Below are 27,380 nucleotides of genomic sequence, written 5' to 3'. Positions count from 1 at the left end.
TATTCCCAGTAACCTGAGAAGACTGTCAAGCAGTTTAACAGCTGTCCAGTTGCAGTGCAGTCGGAAGTCTCTGCGAGATCTGTTTCCATACCGTGTGCTGTTCTGATTGTGTCACATTAAAACTGTTTAACACTTTCAAGTGATGTCTGATCAGTGTAGGTTCTGTAACTTCTAAAATGTCTATAAGCCATCGAGAACTCGGGCAGTTTGTTCCCAGGACCCAACACTCTTTTTTGGTAAAACAAGAGGTTGTAACTGAAACACTGTTTACAACAATTTAAATATTTCTATTGCTTCTGAAAATGCCACGAAGGCGTAGAGTCACAATAAACAGAAAAACCTCCACAGTATCCTCTTGAAGAATGTAGTGTTGAATTTCTGTTACATGCTTAGGAAGTCAAGCCAGGAAAACACGCAACAACAGATCTGGTTAACCAGACACTGGTTAACCTCACATCAACACGACGTGCAGGAAAGAAGTAATAATGATAGCTCACTACCTGGCTCAGCTGTGAGTATTGTTTATCTAGTCATGGTTATGTAAACACTCAGTAAGGATCTAACCACAGTTACATTTCAACTAGATAGGAAAGGTTTGTGTGTATGTTGATCTAAGTGGAGCTCATTGTTCATTTTCATATTTGAAAAGTAAGATGCCTAAAACTTGAAATCAAGAAATAACAGCAGTCTAAGTGTGGTGGCTGGAGACAACTATAAATTCCAAGGTAATCATATGAAAGAGCTGGAAACCCCTCCAGGGAAGGATTAATGGGGTGAGGGTGGTGAGGGAAGACTAGTTTGCTGTTGTTTTATGTTATTTATTAATGTTTAACTATTTGAAAGGCAGGGGTAGAGGTGGAGAGAGAGAGAGAGAGAAAGAGAGGGAATGAGACTGATTCTCAAATGCCTCCAACACCAGGACTGGGCCAGGCAAAGACCAGGAGCCCAGAACTCCATCTGGATCCTCCGTGTGCGTGGCAGGGGCTCAAGCACTTGGATCACTCTCTGCTGCCTCCCAGGATGCATTAGCAGGAAGCTGGAGCCGAAGTGGAGGAGCTGGGAAACGAAGTGGCACCTGAAAGGGGATGCAGGCATCTCAAGAGGCGGCTTCACCTGCAGTACCACAACAACACTGGTTGCTGGTGTGCTATTTATTTACTTTTTTTTAGAACAAACCTTCTAGAGTTGATATTCAAGCCAGGTGCATACATAATTTTAATTAAATGAAAGTGAATAGTAAACAAAAAAAAAAACCACAAACTTTTGCCCAGTGCTAAATATTTTGACTTTAACATAGCTGATGTTTTGTTTGAATGTCAAGATAAGCATTGATTTTCTTTGGAAGTCATCATACTTAATTAATTTGCCTCCTATTAATTGAATGTCTGCCATGTGCCAGGCATAGCAGGGGATGTAAATGTAAATTAGACCATAATCCTTACTTGCAAGGAAGTTGTGATCCTGTCAGGAGATGAGATATATGCAAATGACCCACTTGGAAGACGGAACGCGGCGCCTGCCGGGAGAGCAGACCCTGAGCCTTCCCGCCTCCGGCCTCGGGTTCATAGTGCAGCCCGGATTTCTAATCGTCTTAGTCTTGCGTCTGGTCTGCAGGGCTGACTTCGTTCTAGATTCTCATCTGCTTCTGGTGTTGGTGACCACGACGCCTTTCTCCCGGCCTGCTGTTGGGTGGACTTCACCTGTGAAGGCGCTCGCCCAGTTAGAGCAGTGCTGTCGGCAGGGACAGAATCTCTTCGCCAGTTCTACTTTTAATTCTCATTTTCCTCTCACTCGCGTCAGAACAAATGAGTGCCCACAGCGGGCAGAGGCGAAGGTACTGAAAGGTCACGTGTGATGTGTGTGTGAGGTCGGAACCAGATGCCCCCTCAGCTGTCCTCCCTGAAAGGTGTACTGAGGCTCAGATTGTTCCAGCTGGAAGGGGGAGACGCCAGAAATACGCTTTTACAGATGCGAAACAGGCCTGGAAAGGTTAAGTGGCTTATCTGAGAGGAAAACGCTAGGCTATTTTCAGAGTCACCGTGGAAGCCGGTATTCCAAATTTCTGCTAAAATGTGTGCCTGCTTATCGGGGGCCTGTGCTCCACTAAGCACTGCTGCAGAGATTCTCGCTTCAACGCCACAACAGTTCTGTGTTGTACGAATTACTTCCCACCTCTCCCCAACAGCCAGATAAACAAGTTTGGAATCTATTTGTAGGAACATATTTAAATCTCAGTTTTCCTAAGTGAGTTATCTGAGGTTGACTTGCTAGAAAGAGGCTTTAGAAACAAAAAAACGACGTGTGCCTTATAAAAACCCTGGAAGAATCGCGTTATTTTGGATTTTAAAGCCCCTCCCCCCTCCTTATCTGAGTTTCAGCCGGTTTAAAGCAATACAGTGTGTGGCAATAAAATCAATGTGTAAACCAACTGACACCCATGCTAGAAGTGACACCTGCCTTTGTAATGGTCAGGGAGGTGGCAGTGGGTCAAGTCCTGGGTCTGCTCAGTCTTTTCCACGGACACAAGCTCCCAGGACTCCTTGGTGGTGCCTAAATCAGAGACCAACAAGTTCTGTTAAATCCTCACAAACCAGTAGAACTGATTGCTAATGAATTAAAAATCACTTACTACATTGCTTTAAAAAAAAACACAAACAAAATTAGTAGAAACCTGTTCTTTCCTTTTTACAAATAAGCATTCGAATCTCAAAATGCATGGTCCATGAACAAACATCAAAATTCATATCAGTTTTCAGATTTACAATTCTATAAAATACTGCAAAGAAAAGGTATAAGAACAGCCAGATGAAACAGTTAACATTTTCTAGTGTGTGCAGATATATTAAAGTACACCACATGCTAAGCCTCAGTCCCCAGTAACATCTATTTTTGGAATAATCTTGCTCTGCCACAATTATGTTCTATCGTAATATTGTTCATATATTTCAGTATGTCAAAGAAAAAAACAGAAATATGTCTTGAGATATATGGATATAAACTTTTCTTCAGGGTTGATTAAATAGTCTCTTTGATGGAGATAATCTGTAATACTCTTTTCCGTCAGATTGCACCAGTTCTTTGTACACTCACTAAAGCCACACTCAGCTATTTCTAATACCACAGATACGTAGGTAAAGCAACATATTTTGCACAGTGTCATGCTGCAGTAAATTGTGAGTGAGTAGCATCCACGTGTATACCTAATTTAAGGCGGGGGATGTTAGGATTAATTTAAACATCGGCACTAGAAGATTGTCTGAAGGACGCGTGCAGTGCCTCTGCTAGCCCTGCTGGAGACAGCAGAGAGTAGGACTGCCCGTTGTGGGTTTTTGTACCATTATTATTTAGCCTTTGTGGGAGAAAATACATTTTTGTAAAATTATGGCTTCTCTTAAACTATGAAATATTACTTCTATAAATTAACATATTGTGGCTTCCTTGGAATGCCACTGAACAGGAATCTGTTACTTTCCAGTATTAAGAGAGTTAAAAGAGCTGCTTGAGAAATTAGCAGCATTTATGATTTCCACGTTTTCTTTGTGTTCTTTTCTTCCCTTGGGAATCAATACATCATGTTCCTGGAATGTTCTGACAGTGATTTTAACAGAGTCACAGCAGTTACACAGTGGGGAGAAGGACACTGTGGGGACAGAGTCTTCTCTCTGGGTGGGAGTTGAATTAGGGAAGAATCTATGGACAAGTGGACGGTTCTGAAATTAGTCACTGTTGTCTGCTCTAAAACATCAGAGATGTATATGTAATTTAGCAAATTCAAGCTTATTGGGGGAAATTCTCTTGAAGATGTTGGATTTTTTAAACAAATTGTTGTTCTTTCTTTCCCAGAAACATAGTTTATATTTATTGCAAGATATAATATCTCATTATCAGTTTCTTTCATATTATGCAGCTTGATATCCCTTAAATTTGAAATTCTAGATTCTGTAAAACCGATTCGTGCTGTGTTTCCATGAGTTGAAAATACGAATTTGCATAAAGATAACCATACTGTGTGAAAAGACTACTTCACATGATTTTTACTTTTATGTGGATATTCCTTTACAGATTTTAACTTATGCACCATATTTGCTAATTCAGTTCTGAAGTTATGGCTAGTTCTAACTGTCCTTAATGGATAATACTGGATCTTAGAACCCAGGGGGACAGGCTGAGTAGGGGGTTCGCTGGCGATGGGTTCTGAGCTACTTTACTCATTTGCTCTTGAAGGAAGAACAAGACCAGACAGAGGACTAGAACCATGTGTTTATATGATCAGCTGTCTGACATTGAACCAACCGTTAAATGATAAAGTGGGCCTTCTGTAATAGAAGGGATTTTGAGTGGAGAAGTAGTATTTTATGCTTTAACAAATATAAACATATGAGGAAAGATTTATTGAGCAGGTTTGAATCCTTGGGAGACCATCTTCAAAGGCCATTCCCCCAGAATCACCAAGACAGAAAACCTGCTGAGGATTAGAAACGAAGATTTAAAAGAACAAAGAAGGTTCACCCCTGTTCCTTGAAGTACATACCCTTTCTTTAATTCAGAGGACCTGTCTTTAAAGAGAAATTTCATATACAAGTTGGGGAAGCTTTTCTTCTCTGCACTGGCTTTAACAGCTGCCTTGATCCTGCAGTAAAAATTTTGAAAGTTGATTCTGAGAATCCTTTGTTGATGGGGTGACCTGCTTTTACTAGCTGAGCCGATTTACCATTGTGGTTCTTTGGAATCTCTCATATCATTGATAGAGAATCTAAGCAAATCCTTCCAAAGGCCCAAAGACTTGTCTGGGTGCCTCAGAACGTCTTCACTTCTACTTAGGCCTTTTCTAAGAGTAGGGGTCTCATGGATTCATCTGAGAGATTGTGCAGATTGGCTATTCAGGATGAGAATTTGAGAATTTTCCAACTAGAGCTTCAAGAACAACAGTGCCTGCTCCCCAGCTTTGTGGATAAAATAGTGTTTGTTGTCAGAGGACCTGGTATCTGTAAAGTTCTTTGGGGACCTGGGATCATCTCTGTGTCTTTCCACCTTTTTATCAAAGCCAGGCATAGTCCGATATATTCTTCATATAATTTTCTGTATGTAGTAAAATATACTCCTAAATGGTGTTAAATTCCCTAAATGGTGTTAAATTCCCAGGCATATGGGCATTGCTGGAACCCATACCAAATATACTACTTTACTTTTACCTAGGTTTTTTTTTTTTTTTTTTTTTTTTTTTTGACAGGCAGAGTGGACAGTGAGAGAGAGACAGAGAGAAAGGTCTTCCTTTGCCATTGGTTCACCCTCCAATGGCCGCCGTGGCCGGCGCACCACGCTGATCCAAAGGCAGGAGCCAGGTGCTTCTCCTGGTCTCCCATGGGGTGCAGGGCCAAGAATCCGGCGCCCCGACCGGAACTAGAACCCGTGTGCCGGCGCCGCAAGGCGGAGGATTAGCCTATTGAGCCACGGCGCCGGCCTTACTTTTACCTAGTTTTAATTACTTCATTTGTTCCAGATATTTTAGAAGCAATTTGAAAATAGTAGTCTTTCAGAATTCAGGCTTTTCAGAATTTGTTTTATCAACATGATATTCTGTCTTAAGATATAGATTGCCGATCTGATTTTATACTTACGATGCTGCTTCCGTCATATAGCAGTGTGTTTCTCATTGTAGCTTAATTGCTCTGAATACGATAAACGTAAAGTCAGTTACATACCTGTTAACAAGAAAGTCTCCCAGTCCTAAATGATGGGAGTGGAAAGAATCTAAGGATAAGCTAGTTCATAGTTACAGATGAAGAAACTTTACACGATAATGCCAAATTGTTCTCTAACATGGTTATGACAGTTTATGTTCTCAGAAATAATGAAAGAGTTGAATTTTCTTTGTATCTTTTCCAACACTTGTGCAAGACTCTCTTTAAGACTCAGCAACTCATCTTCTGGTTACAAACTTATAAACATACACAAATCTTATACTGGCTGTTGTATACATGTTCAGAGAAATCATGTACATGATGCTGCATCATTGTAATAAAGTGAACACCATTAAGAGAATTGATACGTAAGTCATTGCATATTGCAAGAGTTGAAAGTGGTTAAAATTGATGGAGCACATCTCTGTCTATCAATAAATCTGTCTACATCTCAGCTAACATAATGTTGAGTGAAAGATAAAAGCATATTTTAGGATTTTTTTTTAAAAAAAAGGTTTGTTTATTTTTTATTTGAAAGGAGAATTATAGAGGGAGAGGAAGAGACAGAAAGAGAGATCTTCTTAAAAAAAATTTTATTTATTTGAAAAGCAGAGTTACCCAGAGGAGAGACTGAGAAATCTTCTATCCGCTGGCTCACTCCCCAGATGGCTGCAAGGGCCAGGCTGAAGCCAGGAGCCAGGAGCTTCCTCTGGGTCTCCCACGTGCGTGCAGCGGCCCAAGGACCTGAGCCACCCTCTGCTACTTTCCCAGGTGCATTCGCAGGAAGCTGGATCAGAAGTAAAGCATCTGGGTCTCGAACTGGTGCCCATATGGGATGCCAATGTCCCAAGTGGTAGCCTTACCAACTATGCCACAACACTGGCTTGATAAATAAATCTTAAAAAGAAAAAGAAAATATATGTAGAAGGATGTTTATTGAAGTATTGTTTATAATAACAAAACAAAATAAACAATAAAAATAGAACACTGGGCTGGCACCCTGGTGCAGTAGGTTAATACTCCACCTGCGGTGCTGGCATCCCATATGGGCGCCGGTTCTAGTCCCGGCTGCTCCTCTTCCAATCCAGCTCTCTGCTATGGCCTGGGAAAGCAGTAGAAGATGACCCAAATCCTTGGGCCCCTGCACCCACATGGGAGATGGGGAAGAAGCCCCTGGCTCCTGGCCTTGTCTCGGCGCAGATCCAGCCATTGCAGCCATTTGGGGAGTGAACCAGCGGAAGGAAGACCTTTCTCTCTGTCTCTCCCTCTCACTGTCTGTAACTCTGCCTCTAATAAATAAAACCTTTTAAAAAAATAGAAGACTGTTTAGGTATCTGTATAGGATTGATTAAATAAATTTCTGTTTTCATGCACTAGAATATTGTGTGACTATTAAATAAATGAGATGAATCTGTGCATGCTAATATGACAGACTCCAAGATACTGTAAGTGAAAAAGAAAGCTGCAAAGAATATGTCAATTATGAAACTGTTATATGAAATTTAGAAATATGTCAAGTGTAAAACTGTTACATAAAATAAAAGGGAAAAATAAACAAATGCATATGCCGTATTTGAGTATGTGCACTAAATAATGTTTTTGTGCATAATTATGAGAAAGTTAACAGTGATTGCCTTTGGGTGATGAAAGTAAAGCTAAGATGGCTATTATTTTTCAATCTGTACCTTTCAGGATCCTTCATGTTTCCTAACCTGATACATATTTTACTGTTATTTTTTTTAATGCTGATAGAGTCTAATCTCAAGTTTTCCTGTCTCCTCACTCTTCAGTCTTATTCCTATTTTAATCATAAAACACCTCCAGCTGCAAGCAGAAAATAAGCAAAAATCAGCAAGTGACTGAGTTTTATAAAACATGGAATAATTATGCTTTGAGTGAGCATAGATGGTCACTGGAAAACACTGGTCAGAATACATTATTAATATTTAATTTGTCGTGTTATTTGGAAACATGATGTAAAGGTCAGGACAGTAATGGCTAAAGCCAATGGTCATTAACTGTGGTAATCACTGACCTTAAAAAGGGGAATTGGTCTTCTAAATGATTTTCTGGAGTTGTTAATAACTATATTTGAAGATCAGCTGCTGTATTGTGATGGTGACAAGCATGCTAAAAGACATTGGCCCCATTCATATGAAAAATTATGTTTTTAGCGTGTAATTTGCAACAGCATTCATCAAAATTATGCATTCTTTCTAAAAGGAAAAAAAATTGATTGGTAGCAGTTGCAGTGCCAAGGTTAGCATTAATGGTGCTGAAACATCTAAATTTCCTGGCTTTTAACCCTTGTGAAAGCCTTTGAAGAGATTTATATGGGCTCCTGGATATGAAACAGTTCTTGAAAATAATAAGGTCACTTTTTTCTTGCATGCCAAAAATGTGCTCTCTAGATGGAGGAGAGGAGTTGTTGGCCCTCCTAATAATTTTACGATTGTTTCGTTCCTTGTTTACTTTTGGGGAAAGGAGGAATTAGTGTGTCTGTCTTAAAGTGCTAACCCCCAGCAGGACTTCTTTCACTCTGTATTTCATTAGTTATAAGAAATGCCTAATTGTGGGCAGGTGGCCTCTGATTAGTGTGTTCTGGAAGATGCAGGTCACATGTGTTCTGTTCTCAGCCCTCCCTGCTCCTCACAGCTTCTCCTCATTCCATCTCAGGTGAGTGGAAGGGCTGCAGTCAGCCTGAGTAGGTAGCGTCCTTGATGCAGTGTGCCGTTGCACTCCTTTGCGAGTCCGTGTCCTTTCAAAAGTGGCAGAGCAACAGGCGTCAGTGTTTGAATTTGTTAAATGTAGAGTCCTCCTAAATTATTGTAAAATACAGGCGATGCTGTATGCAATGCTGATTAGATATGTTTCTGTAAGCTAACTGTTCGCTGTGGAACAGAGCAGCGTATTTAGTTGTGTTTGGTCAGATCCTAAGTAGCACTCAGACTTCACTTTGAATCATTTCTTACTGCTGTGGTTGCATTCCTGGCTTATCTCATGCCCCTTAGAACAGGTGAACAGACTGAAATCCCCCTTTCGTACAGCGGGAACAGGTGTGAGGCATGTCTGGTTACTATAGTGCAGGGTCAGAGGTGGTTGAGGAAAGGAAAGACATGGGTCGGTGCTGAATCTGCTTTGGCTTTTTCTCAGCCTTGCTGCAATTTCCCCTCATCTGTGAATCTCTTGATTTCCTATTCATTCCCAAAGGATATTTTTGCTGGATATAGAATTCTGGCTTGACATTTCTTTTCTTTCAGCGCTTGAAAAATATTGCCCCTCTTCCATCTGACTTGCATGGTTTCTGATGAGAAATCTGCTGTCATTTAAAATGTCATTTTTAATTTGAGTTGTAGAAATACCTTGCTGTCAAAAGTTTGTTCTTGTCTTTAATTGTTAGATCAAGATTGTCTTGACTTTTTTTTTTTTTTTTTTTTGGCATTCATCTTGTTTGGATTTCACTCCGATAAGTAGGTTTATATTTATTTAACCACATTTGGAGGAAATTTCTGCCGTTGTTCTTTGAATAATGCTTTAATCCTTTATTCTTGCTCGTTTCTGGAATTCTGGCGACGTGGATGTTAAGTCTTTTGTTATAGCCACATAGATGCCTGAGGCTGTGTTCATTTTTTTTACAGTCTATTTTCTGTGTTTTCAGATTGACCACTTTCTGTTATATCATTAAATTCATTGATTCTTTAAATTTCTGTTGCTGTCATCCTGCTGTTTAGATCATCCAGTGAAGTTTTTGTTGTGGTCATATTTATATATTTAGGTCTAAAACTTGTATTTTGCTTTTATTTTATTTTTGCATTTCTTTTCATTTTATTTGAAAGAGAGTTTGACAAGCAGATGGGGGGTGGGTAGAAGAGATCTTTCAACCATTGGTTAACTCCTCTCATGCCTGCAACATAGATTGCACTGAAGTCAAGAGCCTGGAATCCAACCTGGGTCCCCCACGTGAGTGGCAGGACCCAAGTGCTTGATGAGCTATGATCTCCTAGAGTATGTATTAGCAGGAAGCTGGAATCAGCAGTAGCCAGGAACTGCAACCCAGGCACTCCTGTATAGAATGTGAACTTAACAACCAGCATCTTAACTGTTGTACCAAATGCCCACCCCTGTTTTTTTTTCTCTATTATATCATCTATTTTTTTTTACTGAGAATTTCTGTATTTTCGTTTTCTTCAAGTGTGTCTATATTGCTTTGTTGAAGTAATTTTTTAAAAAATTGATTTGTGTATTTAAAAGTCAGAGTTAGAGGGAAAGAGAGAGATCTTTCATCTGCTGGGTCACTCCCCAGATGGCTGCAGTGGCCGGGCTGAGGCAGGCCAAAGCCAGGAACCATTCTTCTGGGTCTCTCCTGTGGGTGCAGGGCCCCGAGTACTTGGGCCCATCTCTGCTACTTTCCCAGGCCCATTAGCAGGGAGCTGGACTGGAGGTGGAGCAGCCAGGACACAAACTGGCACCCATATGGGATGCCAGTGTTGTTGCAGGTGAAGGCTCAACCTGCTACACCACGATACCAGCCCCTGAAGTATTTTTTGATGATGGCAGATTTACGATTTTTTTTGTCAGATAGTCCCAAAATTGGTGTTATCTCAGTGTTATCACCTCTTGGTTGTTTTTTTTTAGTCAAGTTGAGATTTTTGAACCCAAGGATAAGCATGTTGGTGACCTCCCACGATTTTCTTTTTGCAGCTTGTAAACCCAGCCTGGATGCTGGAGAAACTGACAATCCAAATACACCAGTGAATAAAGCCGAAAACCAAACCAAACACTCAAAACAAAACAAAAAAGCAACTTAACCTTTCTAGCCAAAGGATCAGAGACTTCATGTGATTGTTTTACTAAATAAATAATTAAAAATAAAAATAAATCCAGAGGGTTTTTTTTTTTTTTTAGCTGTATTAGCAGGAGAAATAGAATATTCCATCTTGTACTGGAACTGAAGTGCTGGCTTGGATGTGTATCCTTGGTGTCTGAATTGCATCAGGCAGTGGAATGATATAAATCCCCCTCCCCCAAACCAAAAATTCTCTAAAAGAAGTTCAGAAGGGAATGAGAGTTAAATCATAGGAATGAATTTTAAGATAGGGGGCCAGCATTGTGACACAGGTTAATCCACCACCTGGGATGCCCACATCCTGTATTGGAGTGCCTGGTATCTATTCCCAGTTCTGTTTGCAGTCCAACTTCCTGCCGATGTGCCTGGGAGGTGGCAAATGATGGGCCAAGTACTTGTGTTCCTATCACTCAGGTGGGAAACTGGGATGAAATTCCTAGCTCCTGGCTTCAGCTTGCCCAGCTCTGACTGTTTGTTGCAGGCATCTGAGGCATGAACCAGAATGAAGACACCTCTCTCTCTCTTCTTCCTCTTTCTCTTTCTCTGTCATTAAAACACACCTTCCCTCCTTCTCTATTACTCTGCCTTTCAAATAAATAAATAATTTAAATATCCTCAAAAATTTTTAAAACTTTGAATTCAATCTAAAGTTTAGATTTATTGGTTTGTAAGGTTAGAAGGAGCTTGACATTGCAGTAAAACAAAGGTATTTCTTAACTATGGCAATGTACATATTTATGAGGATGACCTTAATTATGGGAAAGCCTTTGATAGTCTTTTCTCCATTTTACAGATAATAAAACTGTGGTATAGAAGGTTAATTTATATGCCCAAGTGCTGTCCAAGGAAGAACTGGAATATTTGATAACTACATTTTCTAATTTGTGTTTTTTTTTTTTTTAATTCATTTATTTGAAAGGCAAAGCAACAGAGAGAGAAAGAGGGAGGCATCTTTCATCCTCTGGTTCACTTCTCAGATGTCTGCAGTGGCCAGGTCTTGAACAAACTGAATTCTGGCAGCCAAAATTCCATCCAGGTCTCCCATGTGGGTGGCAGAGGCTCAAGCACATGGGCCATCATCTGCTGCTTTCCAAGGCACTTAAACAGGAAGCTGGATTGCAAGTAGAGCAGCCAGGACTGCTTCTCTAATGTGGGATGCTGGCATAGCAAATGGTGTGCCCTAACAGTGTGACCCCATGCTTTTTCATTCATTCATACACTTTTCACGTTCACCTCTGGACCATTGCACCTGTTCTCTTTTCTCATGATGATCCTACTTTATCTCCATGCCTCGGATGATGTTTGAAAAGTCTTACCTTTTTGTTTGTTTGTTTGTTTGTTTTGTTTTGTTTTATTTTTGACAGGCAGAGTTAGATGGTGAGAGAGAGAGAGAGAGAGAGAGAGAGAGATCTTCCTTTTTCTGTTGGTTCACCCCCCAAGTGGCTGCTACAACCAGCACGTTGCGGCCAGCATGCTGCGCTGATCCGAAGCCAGGAGCCAGGTGCTTCCTCCTGGTCGCCCATGCGGGTGAAGGGCTCAAGGACCTGGGCCATCCTCCACTGCATTCCCAGGCCACAGCAGAGAGCTGGCCTGGAAGAGGAGCAACCAGGACAGAATCCGGCACCCCAACCAGGACTAGAACCCCAGGGTGCCGGTGCCACAGGCAGAGGATTAGCCAAGTGAGCTGCAGCGCCGGTGTCTTACCTTTTTTGTAACTTTCACAATACCATTTGGCTTCCCAGAAATACCTAAAATGGATTGCTCTCTTTCTTTGGATCCAGAGCAGTTTTTGCATAGTGATCACAGCGTTTGTCTTATGCTTTTATGCTTATCTGTGCACATTGCCCCACCACCATTATCACTGGTGCACACACCCATAGATAAGACAGGACCTTACTTTTCTTGAGACTCTGCATATCGTGTAGTTGAGTCAGGTACATCATCGTGTTCCATTGCCTACTCTGCATATAGTGAATTCCAGAGCATTCGGTTAGTACAAATTACTCAAAAGCTCAAGGAACCATGTCTCGTCAACAAAACCAATCCCCAAAACCTCAGTGAACAAAGTATGCTTCTCCTGGTATTTTAGTTTTTTTTTTTTTTATTAATTTCTGTGTATTTTTGTTCTCCCCAGATTAACATATACATGCACTTCAGTGGGCGTTTGACAGTTTTAGATGCAGCTTGAGACATCTGCATCCCATTTCAGAGTACCAGGGTTCAAGTCCCAGCTCTGCTCTCCATTCCTTATTCTTGCTTATGTGCACATTGAGAGGCAGTGGTGGTGGCTCAAGTGGGAAACCCCATTTGAGTTCCTGGCTCCTAGCTTGTGCTTTGGCTAGCCCTGGCTATTGCAGGCATCTGGGAAGTGAACAGGTGGATCCTGCTCTTTAGAATTCCCTCAAAAGCCTCTACCTGGCCTGGAATGTATAAGCATCTTAGGACTTTTATACTATTGTATAAATAAATAGAAACTAAAATGACCTAGCACAGTACTGGGCACATGGGCACAATAGAAATGTGCGTTACATTTGTCAGTTTGTCATTGGTGACATGGTTTTCTGTGTTGCTTTCATTCATTCGTGTAGTCAGTGAATGTTTATTGAGTGCTACCTATCTGTCAGGCCCTGTGCCATTGACAGGTATTAACTTGGCCTTGAATAGTGTTCTCATGATGATACCTAACAACCTTCCTTAACTCTCCCAGAGGTGGGAGACCTTTTTATGCCAAGGGCCATTTGGGTATTTATTTACAACATCATTTGTGGACCATACAAAATTAACAACTTAAAAAAATTATCCTGCCCTAGATTTATTGAATTTTGAGTTCTACCTGCGGTTGCTTTGGCAGGCCTCATACGACCTGCAGGCTGGACATTCCCCACACCTGCCGGCTCTGTCTGGAGAGGTGAAGCTTGATTTGGTGTCATATATTATAAGCTCTGCCCATTCTGAGCTTCTAATTAATAAAAGGAAACAGATTTGTACACTACAAAATGTGTAAAAATCCTCTGCCAAAGTTGACAGGGAAAATGCCCTCCTTACTTTCTCATTACCAGCGTGGTTAAGTGGGTGGGGAGTGGACTGGGTTAGGGTGGTGGCAGACTTTCTGTCTTCCTTCCATTTATTGTGGAAACTTTCTTCGACACAGGTGGGATTTTGTAAGCTGTTTGAAATGTAAGGAAAGAACATTTAGTGAGCTGTGAATGTATTTGTCTGACATGATGAAAAATGTATAACCTAATTTTAAGTTTTGTTTTTTGATGATAGGTTTCTTGTTTAAAGAATGTTAACATGAATATGTAAGAAATGTTCTATATTCAGACATCAGGGTGTTTGTATTCTTTTTTTTAGACAAGTGATTATTGGCTTTCATTTATGATTAAAACACAGATTATTAGGGCTTTATACCTTGGTTAGATTTTATTCATCCTGGGAGACATTTTTCCCCTGTTAAAATATTAAAGTCTAATCTGAAATATTTTCACAAACACCGGTGACTTTTTGAAGGTTGTGCTCTTGCTTCTGTGTATTTTCTTTTTGCATATTGCGCATCAGCCTTCCAGTAGCGGTGTGATCTCTGTTGTTCTGGAGTAGATATGTGAGTTAGACTCCTTAGTGGAAACCTGCCACATGCATTTTCCTCACAATTAATCTGTTGCACTTAGTACTCATGATCTTGCATGTTGAAGGCCGTTGCAAGGCCCAAACTTGAGTATTTACACTTTGCTGTGCTTTCCAAAGACTTTAACAGCAGTAGAATATGCTTGCCCTATCCAAGTGCTCTTTAGAATGAAATAATTTGCCGTTGGAACATTAAAAATAGAATCAACATACTTTAACAAAACAGGTTGTTATTTGGATTATTTTTATTATATCATTTTATTTTTTCTTTTGAAAATATTAATTTATTTATTTGAAAGGCAGAGTTACAGAGAGGTGTAGAGTGTATAAGTATGAGTAAGCCTGTGAAGTACAATTAAACTTGCTGCTGATATTTTACTAGCTGGAAGTTTCATTTAACTTGCACTTTTTCTGTCCTGATGCATAACTCTTGCATGGTGAGCGAGTATAGACTAGAATAGTCTCTGTATTGCTGTCATTTCTATTTCTAGTGGTGCAATTGGGGTATGTGTGACATATTACAGATTTTCATGAAATGTTGGGTTATATTTTAGATTTTCATTAAATGCTAATTTATATTCTATCAACTATAATGATACAAATAAAAGTTAACTTTGTGCAATAATGTCCAGAATGTCTAAGGAAACAGGGAAATAAATTGTGTATATGTTGAGTCTTGGCTAAGTTTTATTGAATACTTGTATAGAATATGATTGGCACATGGGTATTTCCTTGGAATGCTCTCAAGAACTCCATTAGTCTGATATCTCATTTTCACACTTTTCAGATACAAAATAACATCCTGAGCTCACACAACCAGGAAGAGGTAGAGCTGGATTGTAACCCTGGCAGACTGAGTCCAGAGGTTTCAGAGAGGCATATAATCTTAAGTTTCTTTTTCAGGTAGATAGAAGGTTAATATAAATCTTATTAAACTAATATAATAGTTATATTTAATTGCTTTCAGGATCCTGTATTGTGGAGCAGTGGATTAAACCATCATTTTGATGCTGGCATCCCATACTGGAGTGCCAGTTTGAGTCCTGGCTCCTCCACCTGTGATCCAGCTCCCTGCTAATGTGCCTGGGAAGTTAGTAGTGATGGCCCAAGTCCTCGGGCCCTGCCACTCACACAGGAAACCAGACAGAATTCTGGGTTCCTGGCTTTGGGCTGGCCCAACCCTGGCATTGCAGGCATTTGGGAAGTGAACCAGAGGGTGAAAGCACTCTCTCTCTCTCTATGTCACTCTTTCTCATAATAAAATAAATTTTTAAAAATGTATTTAAAAATGAAAGTTCTTTCATTCCATATTACTATCAGCTAGTTAAGGAAGGGTGTGGCAGTAGGCAAAGGGTTTCAGAAGAGAGATGAGGAAGAACCAGGGAAAGGAGGTGAAGTGGCACCTGGGAACATAGGCGAGGAGAGAGGACCACATGACATGGAGAAGAAAAGATTCAGGCAGAAGTCGAGGAAGGCAGGCAGAGAGTGCAGCGCTGCACAGGGGAGAACTGAAGCACAGACAGTGGAAGTCTAAGTAAATTACCTTTATCATGGCTGGCTTTCTCTTGCTTTGTGAATTTTAGCATGCCCTTGAAATACTCAGTAGCTCTGCTGCTGTTGGGAGCTGTTCACTGTTCTTTGTGTGTTAGCCATCTGGGACTTAAGTTCATTTCATCCTTTATAATGAAACTTCATTCAAAGTGAGATGATTCCGAATTCAAGTTATATAAACTTCTTCTGTTTTTTTTCTTATTTTCTAATACATGATACATCTACATGATGAAATTTTGGCAAGTGATTTGTATGGTGGATTTAATTTAGCCTTCAATCATGAATTGATGTCGTGAATTTCTTTTTCTTAGTCTTTGAAGTGAATCCTCAAACGAACCGTATCTGTTAATTTAAAGGCTTTATTTAGAAATAAAATAAACTTTGACAGAATGCAAAAGAAAATCCTTAACATTTGCAGAATTAATACATTTTTCATATGATACAATCATTGAATTATATGTTTATGAACGTACAGTTAACCTCAGGTGAGTCCCATGTAACCTTGGACAGGTTATTTAACTTCACCTGTAAAATGGAAATTGCACCTGTTTATCTCCCTGGGCTAATGTACAAATGTATATATTGCTTGAAAGCATTTTCTTTTTTTTTTTTTTTTTTTTTTTGATAGGCAGAGTGGACAGTGAGAGAGAGAGACAGAGAGAAAGGTCTTCCTTTGCCGTTGGTTCACCCTCCAATGGCCGCCGCTGCAGCCGGCGCACCGCGCTGATCCGATGGCAGGAGCCAGGATCCAGGTGCTTTTCCTGGTCTCCCATGGGGTGCAGGGCCCAAGCACTTGGGCCATCCTCCACTGCACTCCCTGGCCATAGCAGAGAGCTGGCCTGGAAGAGGGGCAACCGGGACAGAATCCGGTGCCCCGACCGGGACTAGAACCCGGTGTGCCGGCACCGCAAGGTGGAGGATTAGCCTATTGAGCCACGGCGCCGGCTGCTTGAAAGCATTTTCTAAATATTATTGCTACGTAGACTTTTTGGATTACCCCTTTCATAGATTAAAGAGTGAGCAGACACAGAATAGACTTGTTTCATTTATATTATACAAATACTGAGTTTCAATAAACCAAAGAAGTATTAATCAAAGAAACCTAGTCAGCAAATTGAAGGGACATGGTTAAGTCATGCCTAAGTTATCATAGATCTTATTAATAGGGCCAGATAGCCATGCCATTAGTTATACACCAGGGTCTTTTCCCTTTCAGAGTACTTTAATGCATAACTGATAAATCTCTTTTTATCAGTTAATCTGACTTTTATTTTTTAATTTTTTTAAAGATTTATTTGATTTACTTAATTGAAAGGCAGAATTGCACAGAGAAGAGAGGCAAAGAGAAAGACAGAGAGAGAAAGGTCTTCAACCCGCTGGTTCACTCTCCAATTGGCCTCCATAGCCGGAGTTGTGCCAATCTGAAGTCACGAGCCAGGATCTTCTTCTGGGTCTCCCACACCAGTGCAGAGGCCCAAGGACATGGGCCATCTCCTCTGCTTTCCCAGGCCTTAGCAGGAGCTGGATCGGAAGTGGGGCAGCTGGGACTCAAACCATCGCCCATATAGGATGCCGGCACTGCAGGTGGTGGCTTTATGTGCAATGCCACAGTGCTGGCCCCATGCCAGCAGTAGTGAAATCTAAGATTATTCCACCTTTTAAGAATTAATACTACAGGCCGGCGCCGCGGCTCACTAGGCTAATCCTCTGCCTAGCGGCGCCGGCACACCGGGTTCTAGTCCTGGTCGGGGCGCCGGATTCTGTCCTGGTTGCCCCTCTTCCAGGCCAGCTCTCTGCTGTGGCCAGGGAGTGCAGTGGAGGATGGCCCAGGTGCTTGGGCCCTGCACCCCATAGGAGACCAGGAAAAGCACCTGGCTCCTGGCTCCTGCCATCGGATCAGCACGGTGCGCCGGCCGCAGCGCGCCGGCCGCGGCGGCCATTGGAGGGTGAACCAACGGCAAAGGAAGACCTTTTTCTCTATCTCTCTCACTGTCCACTCTGCCTGTCAAAAAAATAAATAAAAATAAATAAAAAAAAAAGAATTAATACTACAGATTATTGTGCTCTTCATATGTGCTTGCAATTATTTCTCAAAGTTAATCGTTCTTTTTTTTATTTTTTTTATTTTTTTTTTTTGACAGGCAGAGTGGACAGTGAGAGAGAGAGACAGAGAGAAAGGTCTTCCTTTGCCATTGGTTCACCCTCCAATGGCCGCCGTAGCCGGCGCGCTACGGCCAGCGCACCGCGCTGATCCGATGGCAGGAGCCAGGAGCCAGGTGCTTTTCCTGGTCTCCCATGGGGTGCAGGACCCAAGCACCTGGGCCATCCTCCACTGCACTCCCTGGCCACAGCAGAGAGCTGGCCTGGAAGAGGGGCAACCGGGACAGAATCCGGCGCCCCAGCCGGGACTAGAACCCGGTGTGCCGGCGCCGCTAGGCGGAGGATTAGCCTAGTGAGCCGCGGCGCCGGCCTCAAAGTTAATCTTTCAATGCACGTGACAAAGCCTCTCTCATTGAATTGGTGTTGTTCTGATAAAGATAGATATCTCCTCCCAAGTCCAAGAAACCTTTATGTCTTAAAATAAGGCTAAGTTGTATCTCTTTACTTAGAACCCTGAAATTTATATGAAATCTTCCCCCATCCTTACTTTTTTCTTCTTTAATTTTAATCTTTTCCAGATGAAAGCGCTTCCTTGGTTTGTAGTCACTCCTCTGGTTTTATAATTTACTTCGGTTCCCTCAGTACTTCAGAATTGGTTTACCTTGTGCCTCTACTATGCTTCCTCTTTGTGTGTATTCCTGTGGGGGCGGTACTCAGTATATACTCAGCTTATCAGTGCCACACTCATTTGGTGTGCAGGAGATGGAAAAAGTAATCAAAGAGTAGCACCTCTTTTAGAAAGTGTCCTAGATAGGAGACCCATTTTTCCTTGATTCCTACCACTCTGCTTCTCTAGGGGTGAAAGGAAGGCCTTGAATTTGCTCTTGCACTTCAGTGGAATTAGTAGCATTTGAGAAGTCACATGCTAAAGAGCACAGGTTACAAAACCTGGAAGACCAAAGTTTACCTCATACCTCAAATGTCAGCTAAGTGTGATTTTTATCTAGAGACCAGATCTTCAAGTTCAGAGGTAGAGTAAACCACTACCCAAAAATTGCATTTATAAATGGGAATTTTGCAAGGAAACTTGGCCGCCTATCATCTCTTTATCATTCTTCTAGCCAAGAGTTTGTTAGTCCTATGTATAGGTCATTCCTGCCACAACTGTTACATTTGTTCCCCTATTCTAGATTTTTTAGCCCTATTATTTCTGTCTCTTAGAGGGGGCTTCACTTTCCCCACATTTCATTTCTCAGGAATCCTCCCTCAAGGGATTTCTGATTGAGTACAACTCTTTTGGTTTTTCGTCCTCCTCAGGTTTAGCAGCCAGAGAAGGCCCTCTGAAGACGGCTGAACTAAGCTCTGCTAGAATGTTGATGTGTATTTAGTCTATTCAGGCTCTTTGTGGTCCTCTCGACTCTGAAGGGACTGCAGACATTGCTTCTCATCAGCGATTCTCCTAGTGTAGCACTAACGGCACCTACTTCTTTTCATGCAGGTAGAAAGAGTGTAGTTTGGCTTCTAGAGTGATAGTTAAAGGAGATGATCCTTGTTTATGTGAGGAGTTATCTTTCTCTCTGTCTTCAGCACAACCTTGACTGAAGACCAGAATCTAATTTTATAATGCTCCTTTCCAAATCCTGAGTAGCATTTCTATTTGCATGCTTATTCTCACCCACTGCTTAGTTTTCCCACAGTCTGTGAATAACTTACGAGTTTTCAAGTCAAGACATTCCAGGCTGGAGCTTTAAAATTACCCCACAGTGTGTAGTCTGCTCAACAGATGATGCTGGCACAATTGGATACGCCCATACGAAAATGAACCTTTTACCTTACTTTCCTCTGTAGACAAAGGTTAACTCCCAAGTGCTTCCTGTACCTTAATGTTAGACTAAGAACACCATTAAGAAAATTCCAAGGAAAGGCATAGAGTGGAAGAAAATATTTGTGAAACAAATATCTTAATAGGTACCTGTATCCAGAATATACTAGGAATTCTTGCAATTCAAGACAAAGAACCAGTTGTTAAAATGGGTCAAAAATTAAACACACAATTATATGACTCACCAGTTCCATTCCTAGGTGTTTATTCAAGAACAGTGAAAAACACATATATCCATACAAAGGGTTGTGCACGAGTGATTACAGGAGCATTATTTGTCTAAGTCCCAGATGAGGAAATAATTCAGGTATTTATCAATTAGTGAATAAATGAAGTATAGTATATACAAGCAGTGAATTCTACCAAAAAATAAAACTATGAACTGCTGATACGTGTAACAGCATGTATGAACCACGAAACATTAAGGTAGTGAAAGAAGCAAGACACAAGATACTAATGATAGAATTCTGTTAATGTGAAATTTCTGGAAGAGGAAACGTGTATAGAAAGCAGGTCAGAGGTTGCCTGAGCCTGGAGGTGGGAGCTGTGAGTGACTACTGCATATGAACATAAAGAATAAAATGAATTTGGACATGTTTCAGTGCAAATGTTCCAAAAGTGAATTGTGGTAATGGTTGCATGACTGCGTAAACTTACTAAAACTCACTTAACTATACTTTTTAAATGACTAATTTTATGCAAATTATATCAATAAAGCTGTTAAAAGATTCTCCATAGTCCTTGGGTTATGACATAGCCATCCAGTTTTTCCTTTATCTTACCCCAGGAGATGACATAGCCCTTAATCCCTGGAGCAGTATTTCTCAAGCTTTAGGGTACATAAGTATCATCAGAAGATCTTGTTAAAATACAGACTAGGGTTCTGCAGGTCTGTGGTAGTGCCTAAGATTTTGTATTGTTTACAGACTTCAAGGTGATGCCTATGCTGTTTGAGGAACTGCCTTTTGAATAGAAGGCCTTAGAATTGGTTCACAACAGAACTTGCACATTACAGTCTCCTGGGGAGCTTTTAAGATAAAAATGAGTGCAGACCTCCACCCAGAAATTAAATCAGAAAGCTCCTCAGGAGATTCTGATGTGCCAACAGGTAGAGAAACATAAAATGGGATTCCTTTTACCATAATGAGTTAGTAATAAACTTTCACATGTGTCTCTCTCACTTCCAGCCTATAGTGGCGCTCATAAGCTGGAGCCCCCAAATTATGATCAGGATTTCCTGCAGTAAGCAGAAGAATAAACCAGCATGCTCTCTAATTACTCTTTGAATTATTCTCGTATATGTGTCAACCTCATAGTCCTTGCTGAGAATTAGACTGCAGTAGAAAGGTAACCTGGGATGATAATAATAGCTAAAATTTATTGAGCAATTGCACTTACCATCATGCAGCGTTCAAAACATTTCGCGTGCATTGTCTTATTTTACGCTGTCAGATAGGCACTATATTATTTTCCCCATATTACAGATGGATTAAAGTATAGAGAAGTGAAATGACTTGTTCAGAACCATGCAGTAAGCGGACACACCTGTGACAATTTGAAAGCAAGCAGAGTTCCGGGTCCCAGAGAAGCTGACAACCACTAGTGCCTTCCTTTAGCAGTCTCCTCTTGTGCTTCTGCCCGATTCTCTGCCTCAGACCCCTAACTTTTATGCTTGGGAGTGGAGTTGATTGCCACCCAGATCTTCCAGGCCCTTTTGTTAGACTCTCTTTTTGGTAAAGATTTATTTTATTTATTTGAAAGACAGTGTAACAGAGAGAGGTTAGAAATTGAGAGTGAAGTCTTCCATCCGCTGGTTCACTCCCCAGATGGCCACAACAGCCGGAGCTGCGCCAATCCAAAGCCAGGAGCCAGGAGCCTCTTCTGGGTCTCCCACAGGGGTGCAGGGGCCCAAGGACTTGGGCCATCTTTTACTTCTTTCCCAGGCCACAGCAGAGCGCTGGATTGGAAGAGGAGCAGCCAGGACTAGAACTGGCGCCCATATGGGATGCCGGCACTTCAGGCCAGGGTTTTAACCCACTGTGCCACAGCCCTTATTAGACTCTTAAACTCAAGCCAACTAAAAGTGTTTCTGTACCCTAAGGACTTACTCTGGTCTTGCTTTCGAGGGTTCTGCTCATATTGGAAGTTCCTCTGAACTGTCTTATTCTATTAGCTTGAATTGAAACAGAAAGACTCAGCAAGTGAATTTTTAATACCCTTCTTGTTCTGAAAGCTCTGGCCCCCTCGACCTGACCTTTCCTCTGTCCCTATCGTTATCTGAGTTCCTCTTCCCTCTTTGGAGAGAGATGTAGGGAAGACTTGATGTTAGGGATTGAGCAGGATATTTAACCAATTAACCATGTGTTTAACCTCTGTTACCCTTTTTTTGTTTTTAGTACAGATGGAGTTTCATGCAAGCTTCTGATGATTCTGGTGCCTTAAATATTCTTTGTTAACATAATGTCTTTAGAAGGCTGAGTGTCAGGAAAACACATTTTTAATTTATCAACGGCGCCCTGAATCTCAATATGCTTAAGCATACTTTACTTTTGAGGGCAGAATTAATCTTTTATCAGACATACCAGGGATGCTGTTGGTTTCATTATTTCAGGAAAATGTTCTTGTGATTGTTTAGAATTAATTCTATTCACATGCCTCTATTTTCCAATATCTGTTCAGCATAAATAACGCAGATACAAAGTAAGAATCACCCATACTAAAGCTAATGCAAAAGAGATGTAAGCCACTGCTGTTACTGACAAAGGTGCTTACCTTGTTGATTTCATCTTGATGGTGAGGAAAGTGAATCTGAAATGAAGTATATGATAAAGAATATATGGGCCTTTTCTATGCTACAGCTTTGTGATGCTAAGAAGAAAATGTTAACACAATTATAGGAAGATAATTTTATACATGGAAATTTCTTGGAGGTTGAGAGACAAAAAAGGAATTTAATTCTGCCTTTCATTTAGAGAGGGGCTGGTTAGAAATGCCAAATGCTATCAGTGGGACTGTTTTGTAGCAGTGGAGACTCAGGCATTCACATGGTTTACGTGTCCCTTGGGAGCTTGTTAAAAATACAGATCCTTGGGCCTCACCCCACTTGGCTCTGAGTTTTTTTAATAAACTCCATAAAGGATTGTAATACACAGGGTTCTCCAGAGAAACAAAGTCATTAGGCGATTATCCATCTACCTGTCTATCAGTCAAGGGTTGTTTTAGGGATTTGCCTTATATGATGACAGAGACTGAGAAATCCAAAGATCTGCAGTGAGCGTTCCGGAGGCCAAGGAAAGCCGATGTATGTTTCCAGTCCAGGAGAGCCAGGAAAGCCTCTGGTGTAAGTTCCTGTCCAGGTCTGGGTCAGAAGGCAGGGAAGGCTGATGTCCCAGCTGTAAGAGAGCCAGGAACGGAAAAACGCGCATTCTCCGTTCTCTGACTTTTGTTCTTTGCAGTTGTTGAACAGATTGGGGGAGGCTCATCCGTACTAGGGAGGACAGTCTGTTCCTCAGCCTACTGATTCCATTGTTCATCTCATCCAGAAATACCTGGAATAGTATTTAACTCATTATCTGGGCATCCTGTGGTGTAGTCAAGTCAGGGTCACACATAAAATTAACAATGACACATCAAAGTTAAGAGCACTGGTGTAAAAATGTTCCTTCCTCCCTCTTTTTTTTTTTTTTTTTTTTTTTTGGTTAAAATCTTATACCCATCATATCAGAGAAGATAGTGTCACTAATATAATGTCATTTAAAAAGTAATCTATTAAAATAATGAAATATACCTTTGATCTAAAAATATATAGAAGTACAAAGTGCAATGAAATATGAAGAGAGAAAAAAATCATGATTTATTTAAATATTCAGTTTCTTCTTCCTAAGTTCCAGCGATGTTCTAAGTGCTGATGGTGTGTGAATGGTGCTGGATGCACACTCTGATTAGGATGGTCAGCCCTCCCAGTTTGCCTGGACTGAGGGTTTTCCTGGACTGTGGGACCTTTGGTGCTTAGATTGAGAGTACACAAGGCAAACCGGGAGGGATGATTACACTACTGGAGGGAGATAAGATGATTGTTCTGAAGGGGGAAGACAGGCAAACTAACATGTGAATAGGTATGTAATGTAATCAGGCAGTGATATGTGTGTCAGGAAGAAAATCAAAGTAGAGTGAGAAGCAATGAGTAGAGACATTGCTTGGTGTAATTTTAGCTGGGGTGGTTAGCAAGGAGCTCAAGAAGTGACAGTGAAGCAGAGACAGGAAGGAATTGAGGAGGTAAGTCATGTGAATACTGAGGGGGGATGTATTTGGGACCGAGGGGAGAAAAACATAAGGATCCTGAGATAGACAGACATGGCGTGTTTGAGGAGGACCGACAGTCTTTGGTTGGAGTGAGAGGGGTGGAGGTTTAAGGTAGATGAAAGTAGTTGGGGTCTGCTTAGGGTCAAACTCTAAGAGCTTGATTTGAGTGAGATCAGGAGAGTGTGGAAAATGTTTGTACTGGTTTTCTAGGTCTGTGTAACAAAGTGCCACATACTGAGTGGCTCAAATAGTAGATATTGACTATCTTACATTTCTAGAGGCTAGAAATTCAGATCAAGGTATATGCAGGGCTTGCTGCTTCTGAATGTGTTAGGAATGGATCTGTCCCAAGCCATCTCTAGTGTCTGATCTTGTCTTGGCAATCCTTGGCATCCCAGTGTGACTGCCATCTTCACACAGCATTCTCCATGTATGCATCTGTGTTGCAGCTTCACCTTCTTATTAGAACACCTGCTGGGTTGCATTGGAGGTCTACCCTACTCAAGTGTGACTTCATCCCAACTATTGATATCTGCAAGAGACCAATTCCTAAATAAGGGCACATTCTGAGGCACTGGGGCTTAGGACTTCAAATTGGGGATTGTGTGGGAGTCACAGTTCAACCTTTAGCAATGTTCCGTATATGCACAATGGAATATTATTTGGCAATAAAAAGGAATGAAGCACTGATACGTGCTCCAACATGGACGAACCTTGGAAACCCCATGCTGAGTGTAACAAGACAGTCAGAAGAGGTCACGACTTTCATGGTTTCATTTATGTAAAGGATTTAGAATAACCAAATCACAGAGAATGAGAGTTTCCAGGGATTGGAGGCATGAGGGAGTCTGGAAATGTCTGCTAGGATGGGGAGTTTCTTTTTTGGGCTGATAAACAGGTCCTGGAATTAGGTATTGGTGATGGTACAAAACATTACAGATATACTAAAAACCACTGAACCTTTCATGCTTTGAAAGAATGGATTTTATAGCATATGAATTAAATGTCTATATATAACTATGTATATAAATGTCTCTGTGTATACACACACACACACACATATATATGCACACACATAATGAGAGAAAGAGAAGTGGAGGTAGTCAGTATCAACATTGCTTTGAGGTATTATGGATAAATACAAAAGCATTGGGTGATTGAAGGGGGTGTGCGGTGAGGAGGGATTTTTGTTAAAGCACAGGAGATGGTGCAACATGTTTGTGTGTTGATTCAAATCTAAACAAAAGGGAAATAGTAATGATGCGAGACGGAGCAAAGAGAATTTGTGCCAAACCCTTGAGTTTGATGTAGCACCACCTGAGTGACTGTCTCTCTCTCTCCTCCCTAGGTGACAGATCAGTCCGTGAAAGCATTTGCTGAGCACTGTCCTGAACTTCAGTACGTTGGCTTCATGGGTTGTTCAGTCACCTCTAAAGGCGTCATTCACCTCACCAAGGTAGGGACCTTGGTATAGCTACATACCTTTCGTTTCCCTAAGCACACCATTCACGTGATGGGTCCTTGCATTGCTGAATGAACTTGAATGAGGAATAGGCGGACCATTATGGAAGCATACTATGTTTGATGAAGTTAAAATCAATTTAAAGATACCTGACCAAGTTATCTGTTCTGAATTGAGACGCTCATTTAAATAGGATACTAACTTTTTTGCTGTTTCCTTGCTGATGGTTGTGAAATATTCGCATTAAAGAAGCTGATACATGTGATAAGAATCATTTACATATTAATGTGTTGTGCTAAGAAGATACTCTGAGTGAATCTTAACTGCTCACGTATCCATAGTTCCTTTGAACATTGGCTGTAAAAAGTGAATATGGTCAGTGCATGCGATTAAGCTGAATATGTGAGGTGAAGAGAGATGTGACTGTATGTGAGAATTTTACCTGACAGCTCTGAGCGTTCACTTATATACCAAATATGTGAAATCTCATATTTTAGCAATGATGAAAATGCCAGTTCCTTTATCATCTCTCATTGACATATCATCCTTGCTGCTCTCCAAAGCTCTCAAATAATTAGGAGCTAATCTTACATCCAAGTAATGGAGAAACTGACAAATGTAACAGTTACCAATGTATCATCTCAAATGTATCACTGCACAGATTTTGATACTGCAATCCATATTTTAGGAGAATGGCAGTGAGTCTTGCCTTTTACGTTAATAGCTCAGTAATCTTTTCATTCAAACTTTGCTTGTTTCATAACTGCTAGGAAACTGCTGTACTGACAGTAGCACAGCACGGAAACAAACCGGGTCTCATTGGGCTGGATCGCTTCAGGTGTCTTCTAGCCTACAGTTTGCTGGGGAATAATGTTTCTCTTTCCTCCATAGGAAAAGCAAGTATTTCCAAGTTACCTAAGACTGTGGCAGAGAGGCCCAGTGGATAAGAGCCTACCCTCTCCATCAGCTTCGGTTTGATTCTTGGCTCTGCCACTTAGTAAGGGTATTTCAAAAAAATTAATGGAAAATGGAATTAAAAGATAGGTTCATATTGGTATAAATTTTTTTTAAAGTCCATGCATATGAAGGATCTTCAAAAAGTTAATGGAAAATGTGTAATTAAAAAAGAAACAGCATGGATTAGAATTTTTTTGCACCAAAATATACTTAACTTCTAGTTTGATTTTTCCATGAGCTTTTTGAAATACCCTTATATTAGCTAAATGGGCAAATTATTTTTCAGGGTATTAAGTAGGGTAATATATTTAAAGTCCTTGATATAATATTGAGAATGCAAGTGCTAAGTAAATGTTAGCTGTTAATATTAAAATAGATGCTACAGTATATAATTTTTAGAAAATCAGTGTAAACTTTGATTTAAAAAAATCAAATCATTTTTCTGGTCTGAAAGAGAGGTGTATCTGAAAGAGAGGCTAAGGTTGTACTGTGTGTGTGTGTGTGTGTGTGTGTGTGTGTGTGTTTGACAGAATTAGACAGTGAGAGAGAGAGACAGAGAGAAAGGTCTTCCTTCCATTGGTTCACCCCCCAGATGGCCACTATGGCCAGAGCTACGCCAATCTGGAGCCAGGAGCCAGGTGCCTCATCCTGGTCTCCCATGCGGGTGCAGGGCCCAAGCACTTGGGCCGTCCTCCACTGCCTTCCCGGGCCACAGCAGAGAGCTGGACTGGAAGAGGACCAACTGGGACTAGAACCCGGCGCCCATATGGGATGCCAGTGCTGCAGGCAGAGGATTAACCAAGTGAGCTACGGCGCCAGCCCCCTGTACTGTGTCTTAAATGACTGATAAGCTTTAGTTGTATTTTGTGGGTCAGAACTGAAAGCTAAAGACTAGGCCTGTTATTCTCAATTATTGTTCTATGAGAACATCTTAGTGTAACCAAGACCATATGTAACCATAATTTTTTATTCATT

General features: G+C 41.0%; 1 protein-coding gene and 1 long non-coding RNA gene across 4 annotated transcripts in view; one reads left to right on the top strand and one right to left on the bottom strand.

Annotated features, from left to right (window-relative positions):
• Positions 1-27,380, top strand: part of FBXL17 (F-box and leucine rich repeat protein 17) — a 543,442-nt gene that overhangs the window by 132,903 nt on the left and 383,159 nt on the right. For all 3 annotated transcript variants that reach the window (XR_016220592.1, XM_089313093.1, XM_002713874.6), the window contains one exon: positions 25,335-25,442. Coding sequence is in view for 2 of the 3 variants with exons in the window: in XM_089313093.1 (XP_089169219.1) it covers positions 25,335-25,442 (108 nt within the window). In the remaining variant the exon portion in view is untranslated. The remainder of the gene's footprint in view (positions 1-25,334; positions 25,443-27,380) is intronic.
• Positions 596-2,878, bottom strand: LOC149122279 (uncharacterized). Its single transcript, XR_016220595.1, has 2 exons — positions 1,443-2,878; positions 596-1,075 (listed from the first exon to the last, which is right to left on the bottom strand). It is a non-coding gene; the product is annotated as an uncharacterized LOC149122279 (long non-coding RNA).

The sequence above is a fragment of the Oryctolagus cuniculus genome, chromosome 14 (genome assembly GCF_051225735.1).
Source record: "Oryctolagus cuniculus isolate XC-2025 breed Fujian yellow rabbit chromosome 14, ASM5122573v1, whole genome shotgun sequence".
In the NCBI taxonomy this organism is placed as follows: domain Eukaryota; kingdom Metazoa; phylum Chordata; class Mammalia; order Lagomorpha; family Leporidae; genus Oryctolagus; species Oryctolagus cuniculus.
This window is presented reverse-complemented; position numbering and strand designations above follow the sequence as displayed.